A 25084-nucleotide genomic window follows, 5' to 3' on the forward strand; every position below is an offset into this window, starting at 1 on the left:
CGGCTCGAGGGAGGCAGGAGTGGGGTGGCAGGAGTCTGGTTGTCTGGGGGCAGCCTCTGGGAGCAGATGGCCTTGGATTCGAGTCACTCGTTTAACCTGTCCGAGCCTCCGCTTCCTCATCTGCAAAGGGGGGTGATAACCAGACCTGCCCTTGAGGTTGTCGTGAGAACGCAATGGGATGACGCACGGCCAAATGCTTAGACTCGATGCTCAGAACAGGTCTGTGTTCGGTGACCCACTTTCGCTCCTGCCTGGAGAGGGGCAGGGCCCTGCCGGCTCAGAGGGACCTTTCTGCAAACCCAGGGCCACTTTCAAGAGGTGCCAGTGGACATTCTCTTCCTGTGCCGAGCCCTGTCACTGCCCGAGGCCTGAGCTGGATGCTGAGACCCCAAGGCTGCGGGGTTGGAGGCCTCCTTTAGACATGGGCCAAGAAGGATGTTTTAAAAAGGAACCTTCAGTAAGTGGCTGGTTCCTCAGTTGTTAGGACAAGTGGCGCACTCAGCAACGGCTAGCACCGGGGAGTCGGGGAGTCGAGGGTAGAGCGGCCCAGCGGTGGGGACGCAGCCGAGTGCCATGGCAGAGAGAAAAGAGACTGCGATGGTGACTTCCTCTGCTCCCAGGGCCCCGAACGCCACTTCTGGGTGAACCGAACGTCCTTTCTCGAGTGAACCCATCCCATATCGGTGGCTCCCCAACTACCGCTCCCTCCAGGGGCCTGAAACCCAGGCACAGGAGGGGTCCCCACCTGCCACATCGGCCTTTCCATAAGGATATCCACAATGGGCATCTCTGACCAACACCCGAGTGACCGCACTGCCCTCTGACACACCCACCATCATGGAGCCCTGAGCTCCCGCCCACCTCGAAGAGCCCAGACTGCTTCTCCTGGCCCCCAGAACGCCAAGGACGCCCTGGTGCCACAGCTCACGGGCTGCTGGGGTGTGTGACCAGGCCTCAGGGTGACGCCGGAGAGCTCGAGCACCGCAGAACCTGAGCTCCGAGGCCAGCAGGCCCACAATGGGCCTCAGCTGGGCCCACCCACCATCCTGGGCGGTGGGCAAGCTGGTCCCTGCATCCGCGACACAGAAGCCACCCGTCTCAGTGCTGGGCCCTCGGCTACGCCTGAACTGGCTGCCCCTCTCTGAGTGTCGCCTCGCATCCCTGTGGCCGGGCAGGAGGGGCCAGGCCCAGGGCGGGGGCGTGGGGGGCAGGGGGAGCGCCGTACTCACAGCACGCAGAGCGCGTAGGCCCGAGAGATGGACTCGCTGGCACGCACGAGGAAGCTCCCGTCCTTGCCCGTCCTGGAGAGCAGCTCCTCGGCCTTGGAGCGGGTGATGTTGCCATGGTTCCAGCAGGGGACCATGGTGAGCGTGGGCTTCCCCGGGCCCGACCGGCAGCCACCCCCAGGACCACACGCCACCGAGGGGAGCTGAGGCCCCTGCACTGCCACTGCTGTCTGTCTCCTGTCTGTTGCCCCGGCTGCTGCCACCAGCTCACTGACGGACTTCCTGCTTCGGGCTCAGCGGGGGAAAGGAAACCAGCTGCAGAGAACTTCCTCATTACGGAGCCGAGCAAGAGCGCCCAGTCCTCCACCTCCCCACCCCACCCTCTTGCGGCCTGCGCCCCCTTCTCCCCTCACCCCCGCTCGCCGGCCCTTTCTCTTTCCTCCAATGGGTCTCAGTCCCCAGAGGGGCAAATGCCAGCTCAGGTCCTGGGGGAATTGGCAGCTCCTTTGGTGTGAGAAGGCTCATGGCCGGCTTCTGAAGAAGCATGGCCTGGCAGGCACGGACAGGCCTGTCCCAGTACCCACACTGGACGGCCACCCACTGGACAGATCGCTCAGCCTTCTGCCCTACACCAGAGCTTTTCAACTCCTTTCCCCCTCCCCTCCAGCACACCCAAGAACCAGAGGCTCGCAGGGCAGGGCTTCTCAGCTGGGGCTAAGGCCTGGTCCAGAGCTGAGCAAAACTGAGGGGGAGGGGTACAGTTGAGCCCTCTCCCCCATATTGGAGCCCCACAGCCATCCAGATAACATACCACCCCGGGTACCGGGAGGACTTTGGGTGACACCGCCTGATGGCTCCGAGGGCCCAGGTGGGAGCTCTGTAACACCTTTACACTCATCCTCAAGGGCCAGTGGGTCTGAAGGAGACTGGGGTGACCCGTTCTCCATGGCAGCAGGAAAGCAGGCTGGGTTTTGACCTCTGAGTCTTTCCAGAGCACTCGGAAAACCCACACATCCCCGTGGGCAAGCTGGCCACGTGGCCGAGAATGATGTTGCTTCTTGCGTCTAACATCTCAGCAGAGTTGGGGGTGGCCAGGCATGGCTGCCTTGCCCACGGTTCAAAGGAGAGCGGCCTCTGTGGGGCCACCATCCAGGACCAGCAGATTCCGAGGGCTCCAAAGTGGGCACCCACCCCTTGGTTCTCAGACTGGGTACCTGCAGGACCACGGGATAAAGGGGCAAATGCTGATCTATGCCACAGGGGGTGGGCCCCTATCTCACCCCCAGGCCTCGCTCCCCAGGACATGACAGCAGAAGCCCCTCAGGGCCCGAGCCAGGCCTCCACCTTGAGGAAAGAAGCCCCTGAAGGAGCTTGTGTGCGCCAAGGAGCCCCCAGCACCTGCCATCCGCAGCGGCCCGCATAGCAGGTGATTCGCGTGAACAAGGCGCCTTCACCCAGGTGGACTGACCCCATCCTGATTCCGAGTCCCAGAGGTGTGGCCCCCCATTTCAGGCCCTCTCCGGGCTCCAGGTAAAGTTCCTTTTTGGAAACTTGAGCCCAGAGAACTCCAGTCTTCACCCCACCTCCCCAAAGCCAGTCACTCCCCACAAGCCCCCTCTCTGGCTCCTCCCCGGCTCCACCCAAGGACTAAGCTCTTAAACCTCCAGCGAGCCCCCTGGGCAGGCCCTGAGCAGGTGTGGGGACACGGTTAGGAGAAGAGCTGGGCTTCGCGTTCTGACTTTCCCAGAGCCAGCTGGGCCCTGGGTCTGCCGACCCCCCCCGGCAGCCCCTGGCAGAGGCCTCCCCTTCCCTCACCCCACCTCAGCTCCACCCCACCTTGATGCTCCCATCATGCACTTAGCACCTTCCCCATCGCTTCCCTGCCGACCCGCACCAACTCCTGCCCTGGTCTCAGCCTCAAGGCCCCTGGGCCACTGCAGGATCCATCTGGAGGCTTCATCCGACATCCTGGCCCCTCAGTACCTTGGCCAGCTCATCCCTGGAGACCCTCCACCTCGTCCAGGACGCTCATCATCATCTTTCCCCGACACTTTGTGGCTTCCCACCCTCCCTCTCGCACACCTCTGTTCCCACCGAGGCGGGGGTGGCCAGCGGGACTGTCCTTTCCGTTTGACCCCAGTGCGATTTCTCTTTGACACACACATGACACATACACAACACATACACGACACACACGTTTCCCTAATTTGTGAGGCCCATCACCCCTTCACTTCCTTCCCAGCCCAACCGCCTAAGCCATCTGACGTGGTCGGCTTCCTTGCCCCGCTGCCCTTGTACCCCCCACATTCAGAAAACCCCAACATCCAGGTCAGGGCTGCCCTCATGGTGGGTGCCACCTGGGTACATATTTTTTGCAGGGCTCCTATCTATATAAACGACGTACTGAGAATGTGTGGACGCGTTGAGGTATAGTGATTTATCCAAGAAGGTTTAGAGTAATGGATGGAGAGGAGGTGAGTATGTATGTATTTGATGTCTAATCAGTGCCCATGAAAAGTCTTCATGATGTCCAGGGCCTCTCTTCCTGGTCAGGTCCTGTTTTCTACTGACACGTTCAGCATTCTTGGCTCATCGCGTGTGTCATACAGCCAGATGAGGGTAGCGATGCTGCTATGACTCGAAATGTCACGGCGCTTCAGAGCCTGCTCCACCCGAGACCGCGATCTTCTGGCCTCTGCCTTTCCCAGCACCATCTCCGTGTTGCTGGTCGCCCCGTTACCAGGGATGCCGCCTCACCCGTGGCGCTGCCCGTGAACGCCAGCTTCCGGTAATTCCCTCTGGGGCTGCTTCTTCATTTCATGGATAAACACACAGATGCGTCTTGCCCAGAGCATGGGGGAAAATGTGAATGATAATTCATTTTCCGGTCATGTGAAAGCTACCGTTCTGAATTTTGTAGCGTAAACACAGAACAACACATCTTCTAACCCGCTTCTCTTGAATTTTTTAGGCCATGATCGCCGCATTGCTATGTGGTCATCGCTCACTGGTGACCGCACCCCTGCCTTGCACACCTGAGGGCGGTCGCATTCTCAAGGAATGTCCGCCCGCACTCGGAGTGACTACAACCAATCTGGGCAGCTCAGTGGCTGCTGATTGGAGGAGCCCATAGGTACCACAGAGCAATGGTCTTGAGAGCCATTGGAGGAGGTGCTGCCTGACACCTGGACAGGGACTCCCATAGGACCTCCATAGGGGGCGGAGTGACTGCCCAGAAGCTGCCGGCAGGCGTGCAGGTAAAGAACTACTGAACAGAGGCAACACCCTAGGTGCAAGGCTGTAGGTGAGAGGCGACCTGGGGGCCCACACACAGTTCAAGGCCAGGAACTGGCCGTGAACTGTTCATCATCCAGATGCCTGAACTTGTCTCGTGTCCGCTGTGAATAGGAGCCATCCAAAATCAGCATCTTGGCACCATTCGAGCGCCCAATCTTGTGCCACTGCACCAAAGGAATACCAAGCCAGTCAGGAGTGGCCTGCCCCCAGGCTGATCCCTAAATCCCACGTAGCCACAGGGCTCCGGAAAGATCCCATAGGCTTGTATCTCATTGCTCCTTGGGGCATCTGGCCAATCCCATGTGTGAGGCAGAGGATTGGAAAGTAGCAGAAGAGAAAAAGAGGGGTCAGGGCTCATGTGGGCTCAGGCCCAGGCCAGGGCACCCAAACCAACAGCGCCGCCAGCCCTGGCCAGCCCCAGGCACTGGAGCGGGACCTGGAAAATTCCTAGGAAGTCAGGGCAGCGAGCGGCATCAGAGAGGCCTGGTAGGTACCAGCACACGGGCACGTGGCCGTCTCCAGAAGCTCTGGGAAGAACAGACAAAGCACCAGTGTGGAGGACGTGAGTTTACGTGGCAGGCTCCGCTGCCTTCTCCTCACAGTGGGTCCTGGTTTCACTTTTGCTACGGGCATCTTCTAGTTCAACTTTCCAGATCCTCTCCCCGGACCCCTGCAGACACAAATCTGGTTCTAACTTGGTTCAACAGTCTCTGAGCCTGAGGCCTCTTAGGGCCTGGAGCATCCTGAGCATGGGAGGGCAAGGTCCCAGGTCACAGCACCGCCCACCTCTCCTCTCCCCGCATCTCTGATAGCTCTGTTTCAGAGCTGTAAATCGATCCGAATCACACACCTGTGAGGCTGGGGTCCGGATCCCAGCTCTGCCACAAATATCTAGTGTCTGAATCTCAGTTTGTGTCTCCGTGATGTAACGTGCCCAGTGCAAAGTAGATGCTGACGCCGAGGCAGGTCTCCAAGGTGGCCCTCCTGACCGGTGCCTGGAGGGCAGAGCCTCGGTGGGCTCCAACCTGATGCTGGCATCAGTGACACTCGCCATTGGCTTATCAACCCAGGTTCGAAAGAGGACAAGATTCCATAAAGTCTTCTTTATCTGTGATTAAAAATAACCTAAATGGGTCAGGTTCTGAGTCCGACGCTTCCCGTTACCAGAGGGAGCCTCAAACTCTGGCCTTCACCTGTGTGTGAGCCCAGGTGTGATCCTCTGCAGAGCCCCAGCTGTCACGTTCTCATAACAACGATGCCGACAGGGATGGAGCCTATTTCCCAAGGGGTCCAAGGGCCCACAGAGTCCATAATTGCACCTGAGGACCTCCTGCGAATACCAAAGGCCTGGCAACGAGCTGCTTGCTCTTTTGCTGAAGATGCCCGAGAGTCAAGCCGGTGAACGGTGACGGGAGACTCAGGTTTGACGTAGGGAAGAAGCGGGTAGGAGAGAATCACGTCCACAAAAGCAACTCGCGTCTCGCCAAGATGGTTAAGGATGTGGGAAAATATTCATCATGTCATGGTAAGTGGGGGAAAAAAAAGGCAAAAAAATCAGGAAACCGATAGGAAATTTCGATTCCAACTACAGAAAAAACTTTATCCTGGGAAATCACTGACGATGAAAAATGCTGAGTTAGGTGGCACCTCTAGGAGCAGTGTCTTCCCTTCCCTCCTACTTCCAGACTTCCTTTACGACCACATACGATAAAACTTAGATACACAATAAGAAACAAAATAATAAAACTTAAATACATAAAAGAGCCAACTCCGGTTCCAGAAGTGCGTGTGCGCAATTTTTCAGGACATCTTGGCTTTCTGTGGATGGCCGGTTGCACCCCCAGAAACACACATCCCTCAGGACTTGTAAGAAAGAGACTGACTTCTCTTTAATCTTTTTTAAAAAATTAAAAAACGAATACACGCATATACCAAAAATTCGACCAGCACAATGAACAGTAAGTTTTCCTGCCAGTGCCATTGTCCCTAGGCCAGCATCTTACGTGTTCTTGCAAAACTCTCTACACGTATACGAGCAAGTTTTTACAAGACCCCTTTTCTTTTTACCCTGTTGTATACCTGGCTTTTTTCACTTAACAATATCTCTGAACATTTCGTGGAGGTTTTTGTGTCTACTACATTTTTTTAAAAAGCCAACACACCGTAGTATAAGTCATGGCACCAATCCCCTGTCAGTGGACACTTAGATTGCTTCCGGTGTTTCCTGTCACAAGCCATGCCACAGGGCACGCACTTAGCCAGGTCTCCAGGCCCTGTGCACTCAGGGTGCCTGTCTGCTAGATAAATCCCCAGAAGAGCAACCTGTGTTCAGAGACAGTGCACATTTCTCATTTTGATTAATTATGCCACATCGTCTTCTAAAGTGATTGTCGTATTGCCATACCCACCATGCGTGAGCATCCCGCTTTTAAAAAGTGAGGCAGATGAAAATCCCACTAACGAAAAAGAGTTTTAAAAACAGGCCGTGGCGACTTGTGTTTCAAAAGGATCCTTGACCTTCATCACAGTATTCATTTAAAAAGGAGCTGTCCCTCTTATGTTTATGATATGATTTATTTATTTTTTTTAAATGTACACCTTCCTCTGCCTGGTTGTGAAGACGTGAAGGGCTGATCCGATGGCCTCGGAGGCCTTTGCGGCTTTGTGTCTCCGTGGAACTAAGCCCGCACCTAGTGTGTAAAGCAAGACATCCCAGCAATCCCCCCGAGGTAACTACGTTGCCATAGCAACTGCCCCCTCCTGGTTCTCTGCCCCCAGGGTCAGAATTGCCAAACTCTGGGGACGGCAACTGTCTGGTCCTGAGCCAAGCCATCTGCCATCAGCTGCCGGCTGCTGCTGACACGTGCCCGGGCCCCTGTGCCGCCTCCGACCTCTGTTCTGGTCCCGAGGACTTCCCAAACCTGAGTCATGACAGCCCTCCCTTGGCAGGCCATGACTGCATTTCCTAAACGCACCTTCTGCCAACAGCCACTCGCTTTCCGCCGTAATCACGTGTCAACTCCTTCCCAGCCTCGTTCCTCTTCCCTTTTGCCTCAGCAGCCAGCAGTTCTCTTAAGTGACATGCCAAAACAACAAACACACCCACCCTGCTGATTCCAGCCTCATTCCCATCAGGTTCTCCTGCCCCGGCATCGTCTCCTGACCTCGTCCCGCTGTGTGGCAGCCCCATCTCTCAGGAAGCCCTGGGTTTTCCTGCCTGCAGCTTTGCCCATGGATCGGCTTCTAACGCCACCTAAAAGCATCTCCGCAATGCCCCACCATCCTGCTCCTCCGCCCCCCTCCCCTATCAAACTACCCCGCCCCACTGGACTGGTCCAGCCTCACAGGCACAGGCGCCGGAAGCACAGGTTTTCTCTGACTACATTCCTGCTGACAGTGGTCCCCGCTTCGAGCCCCAGGGCCGGCTCCGCACTCACTCGGAGCCCCAGGGCCGGCTCCGCACTCACTCGGAGCACTCTCCCATCAGCCTTGCTTGTCCCCTGTGTGCCTCTCCCAATCCACATTCATCTTATTCCTCCCTGGAGGCTGCATCCTGTCCCCCACCCCCCGGGGAGGTGGGGGAGGTAGGCTTCGCCAACATGCCTTGATTCTTCACAGTTCCGGAGGTCGGAAGCCCAAGATCAAGGTGCCAGCATACTCAAGGTCCAGCGAGAACCCTCTCCCTGGCCTGCAGATGGCTGCCTTCTCCCTGACTCTTCTTATAAGGTCACCCGCCCTGGAGAATTCAGACCCCATTCTTATGACCTCGTTTAATCTTAATTACCTTCTAAACACCCCATCTCCCAATACAGTCACATTGGGGATCAGGTCTTCAACGCATGCACTTGTTAGGAAATCAATTCAGCCCGCAGTGGGACCCACTAAATCCCGACTAAATTACAACCACAGCTAAAGTCCGTCTGTGAGCTACTACACGCGAGACCCCGTGCTAAGCTCTGGGCGCGAAGTGCTTCCTTCAGTCCTCATAACATCCCATCAGGGGTTCCTATTATTTTCTCCATTTTTCTGGTGGAGAAATTGAGAATCAGAGGTTAAGTAATTCATCTTCAAGTTCGTGGCCCATCTGAGATTATAGCTCATCTCTGCTTGATCTCGTGACCGCTATGCATTCTACACGCTTTGAGTTAGATGAGTCTGGAGTTTTGTGCTGGACTCTGAAATTCTCAGGCCAGAGCCTTTGCTCCATTCACTTAAACTCTCCCCAGCACCCTCTCTGGAGCCGCATGGGTCCCCATGTGATGGTTACCTGTGCCGTTGCTGGAAGCAGCACAGATGAGGGAGTAGCTGGGTTCCGGCATGGGGTGCTGGTCCCCCACATACGAGAGGTGCATATGACCATTTTGAGGGTCCTTGGCGATGTGTGGACTACAGGATCAGAACAGGCTCCTAGGGGAACAGAAGTGCGGGTCTTGCCCTGACCTCTAGGTTTTTTATCATGAATGTAAATATGGCTTGACGACCACCTGGTAGAGGTGTCGTAGAGGGGACGAGGGTCTTGGCTGTTTGCTGAACCTATCAAACTACAAATCCCTTCCCGCCCAGAAGTCCTTTTTCTCTTTGCAGCTGTGACCTGTTTGATGTCCCAAATCTACAGTTCCATGTCCTGGTTTGTAGCCACACTTCCAGGTTCATCTGCCTAAAATCTCACTTTGAACTTGCCACTTCCCTACTGAAAATCATTGAGTGGCCCCTTTCTTTCCCAAGAACTAAGCCCAAAATCTTACTAGCAAAGACTCTCCAACTCGGCCACCACCTGTCTCTCTTCTTATTGCCCACCCCATTCCTGGGTCCCCCTCACTCCGTGTCTGGATCGGCACCTGCTCCCACCTCTGCACCCACTGTGGCTGCAGCCCTTGGAACACGTGCAGCCCAAACCTTGACCTCCAGCTCTCACACCACCTCCTCGGGCCATGACCCTTCCCTCCGATTCTCACGAGCCTGGTCCTTGCCCTGACCCTGTCCTGTTTCCGCCCCAACGCCACGCACTCGGCTTCCACCACGCAGTGTCCACACTCGTGACTTTCTCCCCGGGGTCTTGAAAACCTCCATCCACGCTCCTCCATCCTGATGGAGCTGCTGACCTTCGTCAGAGAAGCCCCCAACCGGGCAGCTTAGCACCAGGACAAACCACAGCTCCCAACCAACACGGCGGCCAGGGGCTCCCAGGCACCCCCTCCGCCGCTCCAATGGCTGGCGTACCCGAGCCTGCGTTTTCCTAGTTAATCCTGCTTCCCTACCTCACCTCCCCGTGCTCCTCAGAGCTGGTCACTTCCAGAAGCCATCAAAAAATAAGCCCCCCACGTTTCTGCCCACAGACAGTAGATGGGCCTCCCAGGCCCCCTTCACACGCATCCACATCGGCCTCTGAACCCTCGTTTCCCTACATCTCCAGGGCTCCCTCCGCACATGCTGGGAGGGCTCCAAGGGCCACCCGGACCCTCCTGTATTGTCTCTCCCCTTCCCTTTCCCCTATAAGCAAGATTGAGATTTTTTCATCTTAAAAAAAAAGAAAAAAAAAAACAGAAAACAAACAAACAAAAACCCTCCTTGCTGATGGCTCTCGGCCTTGGCTGTGCCTTTGAAAGTCCCAGGCCAATTAAACAGAAATCTCTCATGGGGACTGGATATCTCCTGCTAGTCCAGCGGGCAGCCAAGTCTGAGAACTGGAGGCTCCCACCTGCTTCCTTCTCGCCTGGGTATTGTCCTGTCTCATCACCTCAACTGATGACCTTTTTGGATAACTCATTCTCCACGTCCCAGGGTCTTCTCCCACTGTAGCTTGGCTCCACCCTCCTACCCCCCCACCCCCCGAAACCTTCTCTCAAGATCTCCAATGACTTCCTCCTCTCAACATCCTCCTACCCTCTCCTGCCTCCCCACGCCCTTCTGATTGCTCCCTCAAGCTCCCCATCTTCCTCCCAACCGCCCAGTCTCACCCCAATCCTCTGCCCTGGTGGCATGTCCCTGGCTTTTGTCCTTGGTTCTCTTTTGTCCCTCCCAATGGCCTCTCGAGGCGTTTTCCCTGCTAAGGCTTGCAAATCTGCACTTCTAGCCCGGACCTTCCTGAGCTCCCGTCCACACTCCCCGCTGCCTATGTGAATATCTGATGGACACTTCAGCCCAACCTCATCTAAACGTTCCATCTTTACACCAAAAACCTGTTCTTCCACGTGCATTGCCTATCTAGATTCCTGTCACCGAACCACCCAGTCTGCCAAGCCAGAATCCAGATGACGTCTTCCTCCCCACCCACATCTGATGGAATACCAGGCCGTAGAACCCTCTGGAACCCACTTGCTCTGAGGCAGCCGCACTGGCCCCGGCATCGTTCGTCCCCTGGACTTTTCAAGGGGGCCTTCACAAGCTGGTCCTCCCTCAGGCTCCGTCCCGCCCCACTCACATCTCTCCCCCTGCCCTCCCGTGTCTACCAGCACCCTCTTTGCAAGATGCAAATCTGCGTGTGCCACTCCTCCGGGCGAAATCCCCTGACGCCCTTTCCCTATCACAGGATGACGTGCAAGCTCCTTGGCAGGTCACGCCAAGCCCTTCGAGGCCCACACCTCGGCCTCCTTTCCTGATCTCCCGTCCCTTCCCCCACACCCGTTCCGTGCGCCAACACGACAGATCGGCGCCCCGCCCGTGTCCATTTATTCACTCAGCAAACATTGACCGAGAACCCACCGTGCGCAGAGATGCTGTTCGAGACCCCAGAGATGTTTGTTCTAGCAGGGAACAAACAGAGCTTACACTCTCCGTGGGGACTTCTGTCCTGTGCTGTGACTCTCGTCGACAGTCTAACACCTCCCCAGCCAGATGGGAAAAGGGCCAACCAGGGAATCTGGCCTCTGGCTTGGTCTCTTGCCAGCTTGTAAAAGCGAAGTCAGATGACTTGCTCCATCTCTGCTTCAGTGGCTTTCTCTGCAAAATGAGGGTGATGGTAATAATTTGCCTTAGAGGGTTGGTGTGCGGATGAAATGAGCGAGCACCTGCTAAGGGCTCAGTCAGGTGTGCAGTCGGGCCTCACGAGACATTCACTTTCCATATGTGTGGCCCACTCTGGTCTTTAACCTAGACCGTAAACCACGTCAGCGCAAGCAGGGACCATGACTTATGAACTAAAGAACACACGCATGACTCCATTCTCTGGGAGCCCAGGTGTCCACAAGCATAAAAGAAGGAAGCCATTTTCGAGACGCTTTAACTCGTAATGAGGAGCTGTACTTTACATTTGCAGACGACGCATTTCAAGAGATTTCCAGTGTTCATCTTTGACTCAATAATTCCTTTTAGAGGATTCAATGTACAGCAAGGATCACAGATGAGTACCAAGATGTACATCTCGGTGCATGTATAACAGAAAAAAAAAAAAAAGACGTGAACTTCGATTTCTAACACTCAAACAATGGTTAATAATACGTGGTGTGTCTCTTTCACATCGTCTCCTTGCAGGAAAACAGCGTGGAGGAATGCTTATGCGCTGTCGAGTGGAGACAAAAAGCACCATGCGACATCCACTTGCCAGCACGATGTCAGTTTCAGGAAAAAAGAAAGGTTCGCAGATAAAAGATCAGAAGAAAAGGTGCCTCTGGTTAGTGGGATTTGGAGTGACTTTTTTCCTGCTTCTTTGTACTTCCGAATGTTTGGCATCTCTAATTTTGAAACCCTCCCCTACAAACAGTACAAAAATGGAATTTGGAAAAGCAACACCTTGCCAAAAGTACAGTCGGCTTTCTCACCTCTTTGAGTAGTGTGCTGAAAGTATCGCATTGAAACACTGGATCCTTTGCTTTCTTCCTCACGAGGTAGGGATGAGACAAGGCGGGGGGCAGTATGGCCCCCCCAGCACTGAAATCTCACGATGCCAAGCAGGGGCTTTCAAGGCCTGAGCTCTCGACTCTTGCACGTCATGCATGAATGGCTGTCTTCTTAGACATCCTGGGCTGGCAGGTGTGCAGATCAGGGCTGACATCTGAGCTGCCGTCCCCCCGCCCACTCAGGTGAGGCCAGGAGGGAAAGCCAGGAGAGGCGGCATGGTCCCTGGGGAGTAAGGGCACAGGCTCCAAGACAAGCCGAACAGAACTCCACCTCCCAGAACCTGGTTGTGTAGACCCCTTTGCACTTCCTGGATTCTCAGACGGATGGAGATATCTCAGAACAGATGCAGGAGCACTAGTCCGGCCTCAGAAAACCCAGTTGTTCCCCGAGCCAGACCTCCGCCCAACTATGTGGTTGTGAGGAAGTCATTGGAGCCCATGGGACCTGTTTTCATCCCCTGTCAACTGAGTAGGATGGGCTTAGACCTCAAGGTCAGTCCCCACCATCTCTAAAGGGCTAACGTTAAGCCTTGCTGCCATGTGTCCTTCCCCCTAAGAACGAACAAGTGTCAGTGGGTCTTTGTGGCTTGTGCTGCCCTCTTTTATGTCCCGGGAGAGGCGGACCCTCCCTATCAGCACCATGGAGTTTAGCAGACCGCTCTGTCTGCCAAGGCGACCACCCTGGACATACCCTCCGCCCCTCTGCCCCACTGAGCCTCACACACACTTTTGGCAGGGTCTTCCTGACCTCCACCGTCGCCCCCGCTCCGAGTGTCCAGTGCAGAGGAAGGTCTCAGCCTCATGGGGAGGAGGTTGGTACCAGTGTCCAGCCAGGAGGTCAGTCCAGGAGGCGTGGTCTTTCACAGCATGAATCAATGTGAAGAGCTGGTCCCCAGGGGAGGAGCGGATAGGAGCAGAAGCTCTACTGAGTGCGCACACACATGAACATGTGTGCGCACGTATGTATGTGCCCGTGTGTGCCCGTGTGTGTGGCTGTGGCATGATTGAAATTCTTAGGGGAGGAGGCAGACTCTGACATGGCCGTGAAGATGATTCTTGTCGGTTTTTCATTTTCAATCGACAAATTTCAGACAGTTTCTACTGTCCCAAGATAGTCTGTCTCGGGGCTGATTCTATGCAAGCCCTTGTCCCATGGTCCTCAACTATCTGGCACACGCATTTGTTAAAGGGATGAAGGCAGGGGGTGGACTTGCCAAGGGCGGAAGGGGGTGGCCCCCAAATTGAGGGCCTCAAACACCCAGGCTGCAGAAGTTCTTGGTGGAGCTTCATGCCTTTAGAATCTTATAAAAATTCATTGCCAGGCTTTCTCCTAGGTTACTCCAATTAGAAACGCATGTTTAAGTTACGAGCGGCCTAGGAAGGAGGAGACTTATCTTCCAAGAGCCCACCGATGTAGCTCGTTGCGTGGATGTGTGACTGAGACAGGGCCGGGGGCAGGGGGGACCACGGCTGATGCGGGGGAAGGGGGCGGCGCAGCAAGGCAGTGGAAAACCGCCTTCAGCAGGTTGCAGAGCCACTGGCACCAAGGAGAAGGTGCCCATGGACCTTTAGTCCAGGCTCAATGACATCCTCTTCCGATCGCTTTGCCCAGGTTAGAAGGGCTCGTCCAGCAGCACACGCTCCCTGCTCCCTCCACGTGTGCTGCAGGCGGGGAGAGAGCTTGGGCGAGGAGAAGCTTTGCCCACCTCTTCCTCCCAGCCCAGACCACCAACTACCCTCATCTGGGGTCCCCAGAGTTTCCAAGCCTTAAATTCCACAGGCGGCCACCAGGGTAGTCGGGGTGCTTTGGCAGAACCGGGAGGGGCTTCCTGCACCTTGAACAAAGTTCTGGTTGGGTTGAGGTCTATGCCAATGTGTCTCCAAGTTTTCAAACTTTAGCGTCAGAGCCATCTGGAGGGCTCGTTAAAACACGGATCGCTGGGCCCCGAATCCGAGCTTCAGATTCAGAAAGTCCGCAGGCAGGATTCAGGAGGACCCGGGATCTGCATCTCTCACTACTTCCTGGGTGATGCTGCTGCTCTAGGGACCTGACTTTGAGAACGGCTGCTCTCAGTGCAGGTAGAAATGCACAAAGCGGGCTCCAAGGACAGCACTGGGGAGCCACAGGAGACTACTGTCCCTGGGTCCAGCAGCCGGCTGGACACTGGTCAGTCCTGGGTACATAACTATGGCTCTTTGAGGAAAACAAACAAGACGCGTTTTTCTCTCTGCAAGACGTGTTTTTCTCTCTTCATGAAAATGTCACTTCCTCAGAGAGGCTGTCTCCGATGACGTCAGTTTAGCAGATCTTCATTCTTTTTTTTTTTTAAGCGTTTTATTTTATTATTAGTTTCAAGTATACAGCACAGAGGTTAGACATTTATGTAGTTTATGAAACGGTCCCCCTGATTGCTCTGTCTCTCTGGCTCTGCACACAGCCATTGCATTAATGCTGACTGCATCCCCTCCCTGTGACCATCTGTCAATTGCTAATTTGTCCTTCTTTAAGCCTTTACCCTTTTCTCCCAGCCCCCCACCCCCTCCCCTCTGGCCATACCGGATTGTCCTTTGTATTTAGCCTGTTTTCGCTTAGTTTGTTCTTTTCATTTGTTAGATCCCACATATCAGTAAAATCACGTGGTGTTTATCTTTCTCTGACTTATGTCACTCAGCATAATAACCTCTAGGTCCATCCATATCGTTGCGAATGGAAGGATTTTATTATTTTATGGTTGAGTAATATTCCTATCCTTAACCATTTGGTTCCCTGTCTCGTTCTCTTTATCACTAATCAGTACAGAGTTGCTTCCTACTTCATTGCTTATGTGTTTATTGTCCACTTTATCCCATGAGATGCAAGTTTCTTGAGGGCCATAGCTCTGTCTTGTCACCGTGGAATTCCCGTCTCCTAGAACAGCATCTTGTTCACTGCCGACACTCAATAAGCATCTGCTGTGTAATAGTGGCCTTAGCCATCCTGGGGAAGCAAACCGAGTTCATGGCGCCCAGAGTGAGTGTGGAACAGGTGGCCTTGGCCATGCCACTGACCCTGATCTATTCCCAGCGTTCTTAGCGGACCCGTTCTGCAAAGTCTCTGCACTGCATGTGGCAATGGGTGAGGCCACAGCTCTCAATACTCTACTGTCATTTTTAATGAGCCATCAGATCCCTGGCCCAAATCAAAAGAGGAAATGAATGGGGATGTGATGGGAATGATGGGCCTTGTTCCAGGGGTCCCTAACTGTGACTGCAGTTCCGACTCTTAGTGCTGTTAAGAGCCCTGTGTCCAATATCTGCAAGGACCAGGACCAAGGGTTTCCCCAAACCCCGAGCTCCAGGTTCTCCCTGGTCTGTGGTAAGCGGAGCTCGCTGGTGAGGTCAGGCTTCCCTGTGCCCTGCTATGTCTGTGCCCTGCTTGTAGAGTCACCGGGCAGAACACTGAGCTGAGCTGTTCCAGCAACCTCCCTCCAGCTTGGGCCAGGCAGTGGACCACGTGTATCACACACACACACACACCACGCACCTCCCACACCAGCCCCTGGATGTCCCAGGCAGTGGCACTGGGCTCAGAATTGGCCATCTCCCACCCCCTGCCAATGTGCCACAGCCTGGACCTGGAGCTGGGGTGTAACTGGCTTCAGAGACTGAACTGCTTCTGACATTTCAATCCAGCGGCCTGGGCCTGAAGCACACACTCTTGACATTTACATGTTTATTTACTTGTTTGACAAGTGGTTTTTAGGGGAAGGTGGGTGGAGGGGAGGGGCCTACTGGAACTGTGGTTATGTGTGTGTCTTACGGACACAAAATATAGTTAAAATTCAGGTTCCCTAAGTGCACCAAATATATCCTGGATCGGATCCTAGAACAGAAAAAGGACATTTAGTGGAAAAACTGGTGAAATCCGAATACAGTCCAGAGTTTAGTTAATAGTAACATACCAGTGTTGATCTCTTAGTTTTGACAAATGTACCACCATTGGGTAAGATGCTAACATCAAGAGAAGCTGGGTGTGGGGTGTACGGGAACACCCCATACTATCTTAGCAACTCTTCTGTAAATCTAAAATTATTTCTCCAAAAAAGTTTATTTAAAAAAAAAATCAGTCCCAAAGTTTTATGACCCAATATAACATATCGATTTGAAGATTTAATTAGCACATCCATTATTCAGTTCAATTTTCATATTTTATTATACAACATACATACATGCAGTAAGGTACACAAATCTTTGTGTACAGCTCATTGAATTTTTGCATGCGGTGCACCCTCCTGACCTGACCAGCACCAGAGCAAACATTGGAATGTTCCCAACACCCAGAAGCCTCCTTCCAGCCCCTTCCCAGTGAACAGCATCTCCTCCCCAGAACTGGCCACTATCTTGACCTGTATACCAGACTGGTTTGGCCCGTTCTTGAACTTCATTTAAATAGTATCATAAAGTATGTACTCTTTTGAGTCTAGCTTCTTTTTCTCGACATCACACCTAAAAATCAGCCATGCTCTTGTGTATAGAAGTAGTTCATTCTTTGATTATTGGGTAATAGTCCATTGCATGAATAGTCCCCAATTTAGTTATTCATTCTATTTTCGATTGATACTTGGGTCGTTTCCAGTTTGAGACTCTTACAAATGAAGCTGCTGTAAACAGTTTCATACATATCTTTGGCAGCTTATGCACGCATGTCTCTTGGATGTGTACTTCCGACAGGAATCGCTGGATCATAGAGTATTTGCATGTTCGGTTTGAGAAACCTGGCAGCTTTCCAAAGTGTTCGTACCAGTTACACTTCCTCCAGAAACGTATGAGAGTTTCGGTTGCGTCAGATCCTTGCCAACACTTGCTGCTGTCAATCTTTTTAATTTTAGTCATTCTAGTGGGCACCTCATGATTTTAATTTGCATTTCCCTGATGACCATGTGTTTAGCAGCTCCTAGGAGATCTTCTTAAACAGTGAAGTGCCTGTTCAAGTTTTTTGCCTCTTCTTATTGGATGGTTGGTCTTTTTCTTATTGATTTGTAGATGCTCTTTATATATCCTGGATACAAGTCCATTGTCAGATATATGTATAGTAAATACCTTCTCCCCACCTATGGCTTTTCTTTTCCTCTTAGTGGTGCCTTAGTGGTGTCTTTCAAAGATTAGATTAGTTCAGCTTTAACCAAATCAACTGTTGCTTATTTTCTTCATTCAAATCAGACAACTTTGGCATTTGCATACATTCGGAACTAGAAGAAATTTTAGAGATCATTTGTGCCAGTGGTTCTTGAGTCTTATGTTCACTAGAATAACTTGAGGAGCTTTTCAAAAAATACCCGTGCTTAGGTCCCACCACCAGAGATTATGAATCACTTGGCCAGGGGCGGTGCCCAGGGAATAGTATGATTTTAAAAGCTCCCCGGGGAATTTTAACAAGTGGTTAGAATCGAAACCTAATTGGGAGAGTCTAAGAGAGTGACATTCTGCTTGGCAGTGGCCTAATGCCCTATCCAATCCTGCCTTATCTCAGGATGCTTAACAGTTCATCGAGTCTTCCGGGGTGGTTAGTGGAGACCAGCCCCCAGCACGATCCTCAGAGCCTTCCTCTCTTAAACCTCTCAGTTCGTCCAGGACAGTCCCGGTCAGTGCCTGTTGTCTTGGTGAAACTCCTCCTTTTATTCTCAGAAGTGTCCTGATTAGGATAGCATGCTACAGGGCTGCCCTGTCTTGAGCGTGTGCTGTCCCTGGCCTACACGCCTCTGTCCTCAGGCTCCTGACTCAGCCGGCTACACTTGTGGGGTCTGGAAGACACCCGGTAGGCATCCCCAGAGCAGAGGGGCCCAGCTTTCCATGCTAGCAATGACCAGGCCCTAATTCCTCATCCTTCCAGCTGGATCTACTGAACCCCACACAGAGAAGCTGCACCCAGATAAGGGGCCAGTTCCGGAGACCACACTCAGACCCAAAGCCACACCTTCAACACCCGACACCTCGAAAATTCCATTTAACCACTGCCTTGCCACAGAGAGGCGGCTCAGCCTCAACAGCCCACGGCTGTTGTCATTGATCCTCTGTCATTAAACTGCCCGACTGACCCGATCAGTAGGACAGCTGATTAGAGGGGTTCTGATCGGTGGCAGGGAGCAAGCCCATTCTTCCACAGGAACACATGACAAAGGCCCATGAAGATCCCAGAGGTCACAGAGGTGTCAGCCTCCTTCATTCAGGCCAAGCCCTTTCTCAAGGTGTCACCCTCAGGACAACTGAGGAGCAGCCTTCTCTCCGCTCTTTCTACATGGCAAGAACTATACGAGCACAGGATCCTCTCCCCTCTCTCTTCGCTCCTACCTGGTGACATACCTGTCACCACAAAAACTGAGTGCCCCAGAGCAGCTCCGTGGCATAGACACATCCAGTGGCTCCAGCCCTGCTGCCCACTCCGTCATTCAGAATTATCTGATTCATCGAAATTTCATTCCTACCTTTACCCACATCGCCTATGCAAAAATAACTGATTCTGACAGTAGTGGGTTGAATGCTGTTTCCCCAAAACTATATCCGTGCACTAACCCCCAGAATCTGTGAATGTGACATTATTTGAAAAAGAGTCTTTACAGATGTAACTATGTGAAGGATCACCCTGGATTAGCCAGGTGTGCCCTAAATCCAATGACAAGTGTCCCGATTAAGGGACAGAAGAGGAGGAGAAAGGCATCATACTATCAAAGGCATTAAGTGATAAAGCCAGGAGCCACGGAACGCCTGGGTTCACCCGGAGCTGGAAGAGCCTCAGAGGTAGCACAGCCTTTCAGACACCTTGATTTCGGACATCCAGCCCCCAGAACAGTGAGAGAATAAATTTTGGTTGTTTAAGCCATCGAGTTTGTGGTATTTTGTTATGGCAGCCTTGGGAAACTGACCCAATGACTTAAATTAGCTTGATTTTCCTAGACCCCACCTTACCTCCCTGCAAAGCTGTTCCCCACATTATTGCCATAAAGCATTATCTAGGACAGACAGACACACACACACACACACACACACACCCTCAGCGCATTTACATCTTTTTGTGTCAGCCTTTCCCAGGAGACACAATGAGCTTTTCCCAAGAAGAAATGGGATGCACTAGATAATTCATCAGGGCCTCACAGAAGCTTGGGGCTGGGGGAGCAGGCAGGCTGAGCCCTGCAGAGCTCTCTGCCCTTGCCCTGTCCAGGGGCTCTGGGTAGCCAGGTTCCTTCGGTTTCTGGGCCAAAAATAGAATTCTAAGATGAAACAACAAAGGAGAACAAGAGCCCAGAGGCAGACCTCATGCGTTCAGTGATGGGAATCAAGAGCTGCCTGCAAAGTTCAGAGGCAAACGCATTAGACTCTCAGTTGGGGGGGCGGGGCATATAGCGGGGCTTTGGGCCAGCGGGAGCTCTCTTGGGCAGCACGTGGCAGGCTCACCGAGAGGAGAATTCAGCTGGGAAGGCTTGTTTCAGGGTGAACATCAGGAAGACGATCTCCTCGTAGTTATCCGATTCATACAGACACCCAAACTGGGGTGAGCCGTCAAGGCCGGTGCCCAGGCTCTGGAGGTCTGAGTAGGCACAGCTGCCCTTGGCCAGCAGGGTGGGCTGGGACCAGGCCTCGGGGGCCGGGGGCCGCGTGTTGAGGTAGGCGCCCAGGTTGGACCTCTGCTGGGGGTCAGTGGGGTGAGTGTAGAGTAGCCACGTGCCCGAGGATTCTGACTCCCCGCTGGGGCTGGGGAAGCTGACGACACTCCCGTGGCAGCCGTGGGGAGGCTCCACAAGATTCTGCACTGGTTGGATCCCCCCGAAATCTAGCCCGTCGTTGGTGCTCTCGGCCTGGACCCTGGCGTGGAGGGAGCTTCTAGCGTTCAGGTACACCACCCTCTGTTTGGCAGCCCCCACCTCAGCCACTTGGCACTCCAGGGTGTCCTGGGTCACGAAGCTGCCTCTTTCCCACGTGAGCCCGTGGTCGTGGCTGATGAAGCAGAAAGAGAAGGGGCAAGGCTGCTGGTGGCCTTGGAGGTTCCGATAGGCGTAGGCCGGCACCACCAGGCTCTGCGTCCTATTGTGCAACTGCAGACAGTGGCCCGGGCCCACCGCGAAAGTGGCCCATTCCTTGTAGGCCGGGCCAATGGCAGAGCTCGTGAGGTCTCTGGCGGGGCTCCAGGACCTCCCGTGGTCGGTGCTGGTGACTTGGCACAGCAGCGTCACGTTGACCCTGCTGTGGAGCTGGTGGTGTTCAGAGATCTGACTGGGGATGGCAATGAAGAAGAGGAAGAGGACCCCCGTCTTCTCGTCATACACGGGGCTGGGGTTCATGGACCGGTGGCCTTCCAGTTGGGCTTGGGCTACCTCCTCTTGAGCATGCCACTGAATGCGAGGGGAGAGGGAGAAGGAGAAGCACTGCCTTGAAATGACCAGCGACAGTGGCGGGCGCTGCATTCTGGGTAGGGGAGGGTGTCTCATGGGGTGAGGATCAAAGGTCATCCGGGAGAGCTGATAACCCAGCACTCACTCACCCTTATAAACCCGCCCTTCCAGAGCTGTGGGATGCGGGCCTCCACCTCACTCCCTCCAAGGCCGCCCACTCCTCTTGCATGGCCATTGCCTCTGTTCCCACCGACATACACTACAGAGCACCTCCAGATGCAGAGGTGATTCAGGCACGAGCCCTTCCCAGCTTCACCCTGGTTCCCGTAACTCTCGATCCCGGTCCAACTCCCGTTCTTGAAAGATAAAGCCCTAATAGTAATTACAACAGTCTGACCAATGTGGGACGGAATATGACAATCACCTCCCACCTTTTATATATCATACTCTATTAATGTAGCTTAGGCGGGGGCAGCATCATGACACTAAGGATATGTTGCAGCTCTGACTTCAACCCTCATTCATTAACAGCTACCCCCAAGGTAGACATTGCGTCAAGAGCCTAACATTCATTGTCTCATCTACCCTAACCCCTAACTCCTGGGGGACAGGTGTTATCGGCTCCATCTTACATCTGGAGAAAGAGAGGCTTAGAGAGGCCGTACCTCTCGTAAGTGACAGAACCAAGACTTGAACCCAGGTCCATCTGCTTCAAATCCCATGCTCTGAATGGCTACTATGTAATAATGCCACAAAGTAATGATAATAATATTAAAACCCTTTATATGTGATAAACCAATCTTGGGCGTCTTTGTCAGAATTAATTACTTGATCTATGTGCTGGAACTCCAGGTCGCAAGTAATCACTGCGACCTACCCCATCCCCCACTCCCCAGGTTAATTTTACTCAAAGGATACAAGCCCCCGGTTACGTGATGCTAACTAGTCCTCCCTCCAGTTCTCAACGACGTAGGGAAACCTTTCTGAACATCAGTTTCCCTGACTGGCTGTTCAGGCGTGCAGTAAAGCCAAGGCAGCCAGGCCCGCTGGACCTGTTCGCAGTGAATCCACATGCTATCTGGGTCATCACTTGGGGGCGCCTTCTCTGCCCCACCCGTGATAGGTCCCTGGGTCCCTCTGGGGTTCCTATGTATGTTTTCCCTCTGTTCCCTAGACCCCAGCCATCTAAGGATGGTGTGGTTCCCGTATCCCCAGTGGAGCTCGTGCAGCCTCACCTTGCCTTACCTGGACCTGCTGGGTGGACGCATCATAGCTTCCTCTGCGTAGGACGATCAGCTCTGCATGCTCATCCTTCTTGCTCGTCCGCTTTTCTGCGAAGGCCAGCAGAGTCTTCTGCTGTGGCAGGTAGAGCAGAGCCGGGATTCTGTAGGCGTGGGCTCCCGACTGGAACACCCTCTCCTTCTGCAGGACGGAGCAGGACGCCATGGGGCCTGGGGGAGGAAGAGAAGACAAATCCCTTCAGTCACATCCTGAGAGCCAACTGAGCGAGCCAACCAAGGCTGGGGTGGCCTGTCCTCTTCCCACTTGGGGCTCATCCGTTTTCATTACATTTCCAGACCCTGTCTACCAGTTCTGCACGGCCTCCCGTGGAGTCTGGCGGTATCCTGTCCATGAGCCATCTGGGAAGGGGTATTTGGAAAAAGCGTATTTTGGTTGGATTTTTCTTATAAGTTAACAAACCTCGTTAAGACAAATTTGTGATAACCTTCAACTGCTTTCGCCAAACCTAACACATCGATCACGTGCTAAACCTTGGATAGGAGGAGGGCGCTTGCCAAGTGGCGTGTTCTACAGCTGTCCAAGTGCCAGAAAATGACACATGGGAGCTTTTTATAACTCCAGAGCCCTAGAAAGTTGCCTTAGGAAAAAAAGAAAAAGAAGGAAAAAGCCTTATTCTCCAGGCTTGCCTTCCCAGGCTGCCTGAGGCTAAGTTCCCAGCTGCCCCCATCTGCAGGAGCCACCCGTGGGGAAGGGAGAGGGGGCGTCTGGACGGGAAGAGAAAGAAGCTCCAGACAGCTCACCTGGGCTGGGGGGAGGGGTCCTCCAGAGGTACAAGAAAATAGAAATTAAAAATAAGTTTTTGGCCGAAAAGGGTAGAGAAGGCCAGAGGTGACTTGGTGACCACATATGACAGTGGCCTCTGTGCTGGTGTTACCGAGAGTGGGGATCCCCTCTTGGCGCGTTGTCCAGGCTCTTGATGTCTCGAATGAAGAATTGAGCAAGACACAGAAATACAGCAGAAAAAAAAAAAAGCTTTATTAGAAGGGAAAGGAAAGCAACAGTATAGTTCCAGACGTGGACGCGGCCCGAGCCAGAGAGGAACGGTTCGAAGGCCCAGGAACAAAGACTTTGGGGTTTTTATCCCATATGCTGTGGGCGGTCACTTTTCTTAGAGGAGCGGGCTTCCTTGATTGACAACTACGATCGACAGGACTCAGTGATTCGTCATTTGCTTTCTGTGCATGTTCGGTCCCAGAATTCGGTCTGTTACGATGATATTAAGGAACTTCCAGGCATATGCATCATATTATAATGATGATATAATGAGACTCAGGGAAACTGAAGGTCCTTGGGGCATTTATTGCGCAGGTGCGAGTGACTGGCTGAAACTAGTACCTAATTTTCTGCTCACGTGTTTCTTTCTATGAGTTACTTTTAGCCTAAAAATGCCTTCTGACTCGCTCAACTGGGGGCGGGCTGGGCAGACCCTTTCTAGAAGAGGATGACCCCAGTGACTCTGCAGGCGGACCCGAGACCCCCTAACTAACTTTCCTGCCTAACTCTTTTCTAAGAGCCATGAACCCCCTTATTTTATTAGTATGGATGTTGAGGGATGGGAGGTCCCTTCCCTATCTGCTTCCTGCTGAGAATGGTTGTTGTCTCTGCCTACTGGGGTTTCATGGAGCTCTTTCCCTCTCTGCCTCAGTCAGGGTGGGGCCTTGGGTTTCCTGCTGAAGTGCCACCTCCTCAGTCCCTAGACAAGGAAAAGAAGATAAGAACTTTGATATTTAAATCATATATCTATTAATTTTCTATTATTGATTTGCCTATTAAGCAAGTAAGGGAAAACAGGTTTGGTTAATCTATTTCCGAAAGAATTAAAAGACCTTTGGCCTAAAGTCCCCTCCCCTCTTAGTCTCTAAGGACCCTGCCTGGCCTAAAGCCATTTCTGCTTACAATGGACCCATGATCCTTATCAAGAGCCAGAGGACCTGAGTCACCAGTTTCAGGGCAATTATCAGCATTTGAGGGAGAGGACCTTCTTTCCCAAAGAAAGGGGGAAAGAAAAGCCTTGACTAGGTTTCCAAAAAAAAAAAAAAAAAAAAAAAAAAGTTAAGAACTCTGCAGGAAATGGCGGGATTCATTTCCTGCTAAAAAGATTAAGAATTTTACAAGTGATGTTCCACATCACTGGGACAGCCAGGTCCCCTTCAGGGAGACTTACCCGCAGCTGCAGGACGTGGTGGCTGCCGAGCAGATGGCTCTCAGCCGTCAGCCTGAGCAGGACGGACAGGATTCCATTAGGTGAAGAGAGCCTCCTCCTGGTCATACCACAGGAAGGGCTGCATGCATGGCTGGCCCGCCCAGAGCAAAAAGACTAGGCCCCCTTGTCCTAATTCCGGGTGAAGGGCCAGCGCAGGCCCAGCATTCCCGGGGGTCAGCTGAGGCTTCGCCAGGAGGCACACAGCCTCTCCTCCGCGTTCCCTCTCCTAGTGCTTGCATTTTCCTCCTGCCACGTACACTGTGATCTATTGAAAACTTAATTTAACGTGTTTGAGGAATAAATGCAATCTTTCAGTATTTTAGTTAATCCGTAATGAACATTACTGTTAGGATGATATAACAAAATAAAACTAGGAAGTGCAAATGGCACGCGAGGTAAAAATGCGTGGCTGCCTAAACGTGGGAGGAAGAACTGAAGAACTATGTCTCTGTGATAACATCTTGACCTGCAAATGGTAGTCCAAGAAGGCAGAAGTGGTAGCCTTAATGGTGGTTAAGTTGAAGCTTTGTAACAAAACGTAGATGAGAAAGAATCAAATACGATTCAAAATTGAAACGAAAATAGGGGAGAACATTTCAGCATAACAGTGTTCTCTAGAAAATTGATCGAGGGTTTAAGTTCTCCCTAGGAGTGGAATTGCGGGGTCATATAAATGCAGGGAGGAAGCAAGAGAGTTAAAATGTTAAATTAAGCTGTATTCACAGATGGCAATGTGCTGACCAGCCTGCAGCCAGGCCAGGAGGACAACTTCAGAACAAAGGAAGGTTTCTGCTGGTATGGCAAAGAACCCATTTCCCCACACCGTGAAGGGGAAAGAGGAAAAACAGAGTCTTTAAG

The 25084-nt window shown here is 52.9% G+C and overlaps 2 protein-coding genes across 6 annotated transcripts in view; both read right to left on the minus strand.

The window, feature by feature from the left end:
- INPP5D (inositol polyphosphate-5-phosphatase D) overlaps positions 1-1514 on the minus strand; it is a 112171-nt gene extending 110657 nt beyond the window's left edge. The window contains exon 1 of the mRNA XM_039855265.1: positions 1230-1514. Coding sequence (XP_039711199.1) covers positions 1230-1363 — 134 coding nt within the window. The 5' untranslated portion in view covers positions 1364-1514. The remainder of the gene's footprint in view (positions 1-1229) is intronic.
- A 3947-nt stretch (positions 1515-5461) lies between these two features.
- NEU2 (neuraminidase 2) overlaps positions 5462-25084 on the minus strand; it is a 31175-nt gene continuing 11552 nt past the window's right edge. For 3 of the 5 annotated variants that reach the window (XM_039855366.1, XM_039855364.1, XM_039855367.1), the window contains exons 3-4: positions 21967-22172; positions 19723-20721 (exon numbers count right to left, since the gene is read on the minus strand). In XM_039855366.1, the coding sequence (XP_039711300.1) occupies positions 19783-20721; positions 21967-22172 (1145 nt within the window). In that variant the 3' untranslated portion in view covers positions 19723-19782. Of the gene's footprint in view, positions 5632-19722; positions 20722-21966; positions 22173-24187; positions 24293-25084 lie in introns of those variants that run through there. The other 2 variants (XM_039855365.1, XM_039855368.1) reach the window with 2 other exon arrangements.

The sequence above is a fragment of the Pteropus medius genome, unplaced genomic scaffold (genome assembly GCF_902729225.1).
Source record: "Pteropus medius unplaced genomic scaffold, Ma_sr-lr_union100, whole genome shotgun sequence".
NCBI lineage: Eukaryota > Metazoa > Chordata > Mammalia > Chiroptera > Pteropodidae > Pteropus > Pteropus medius.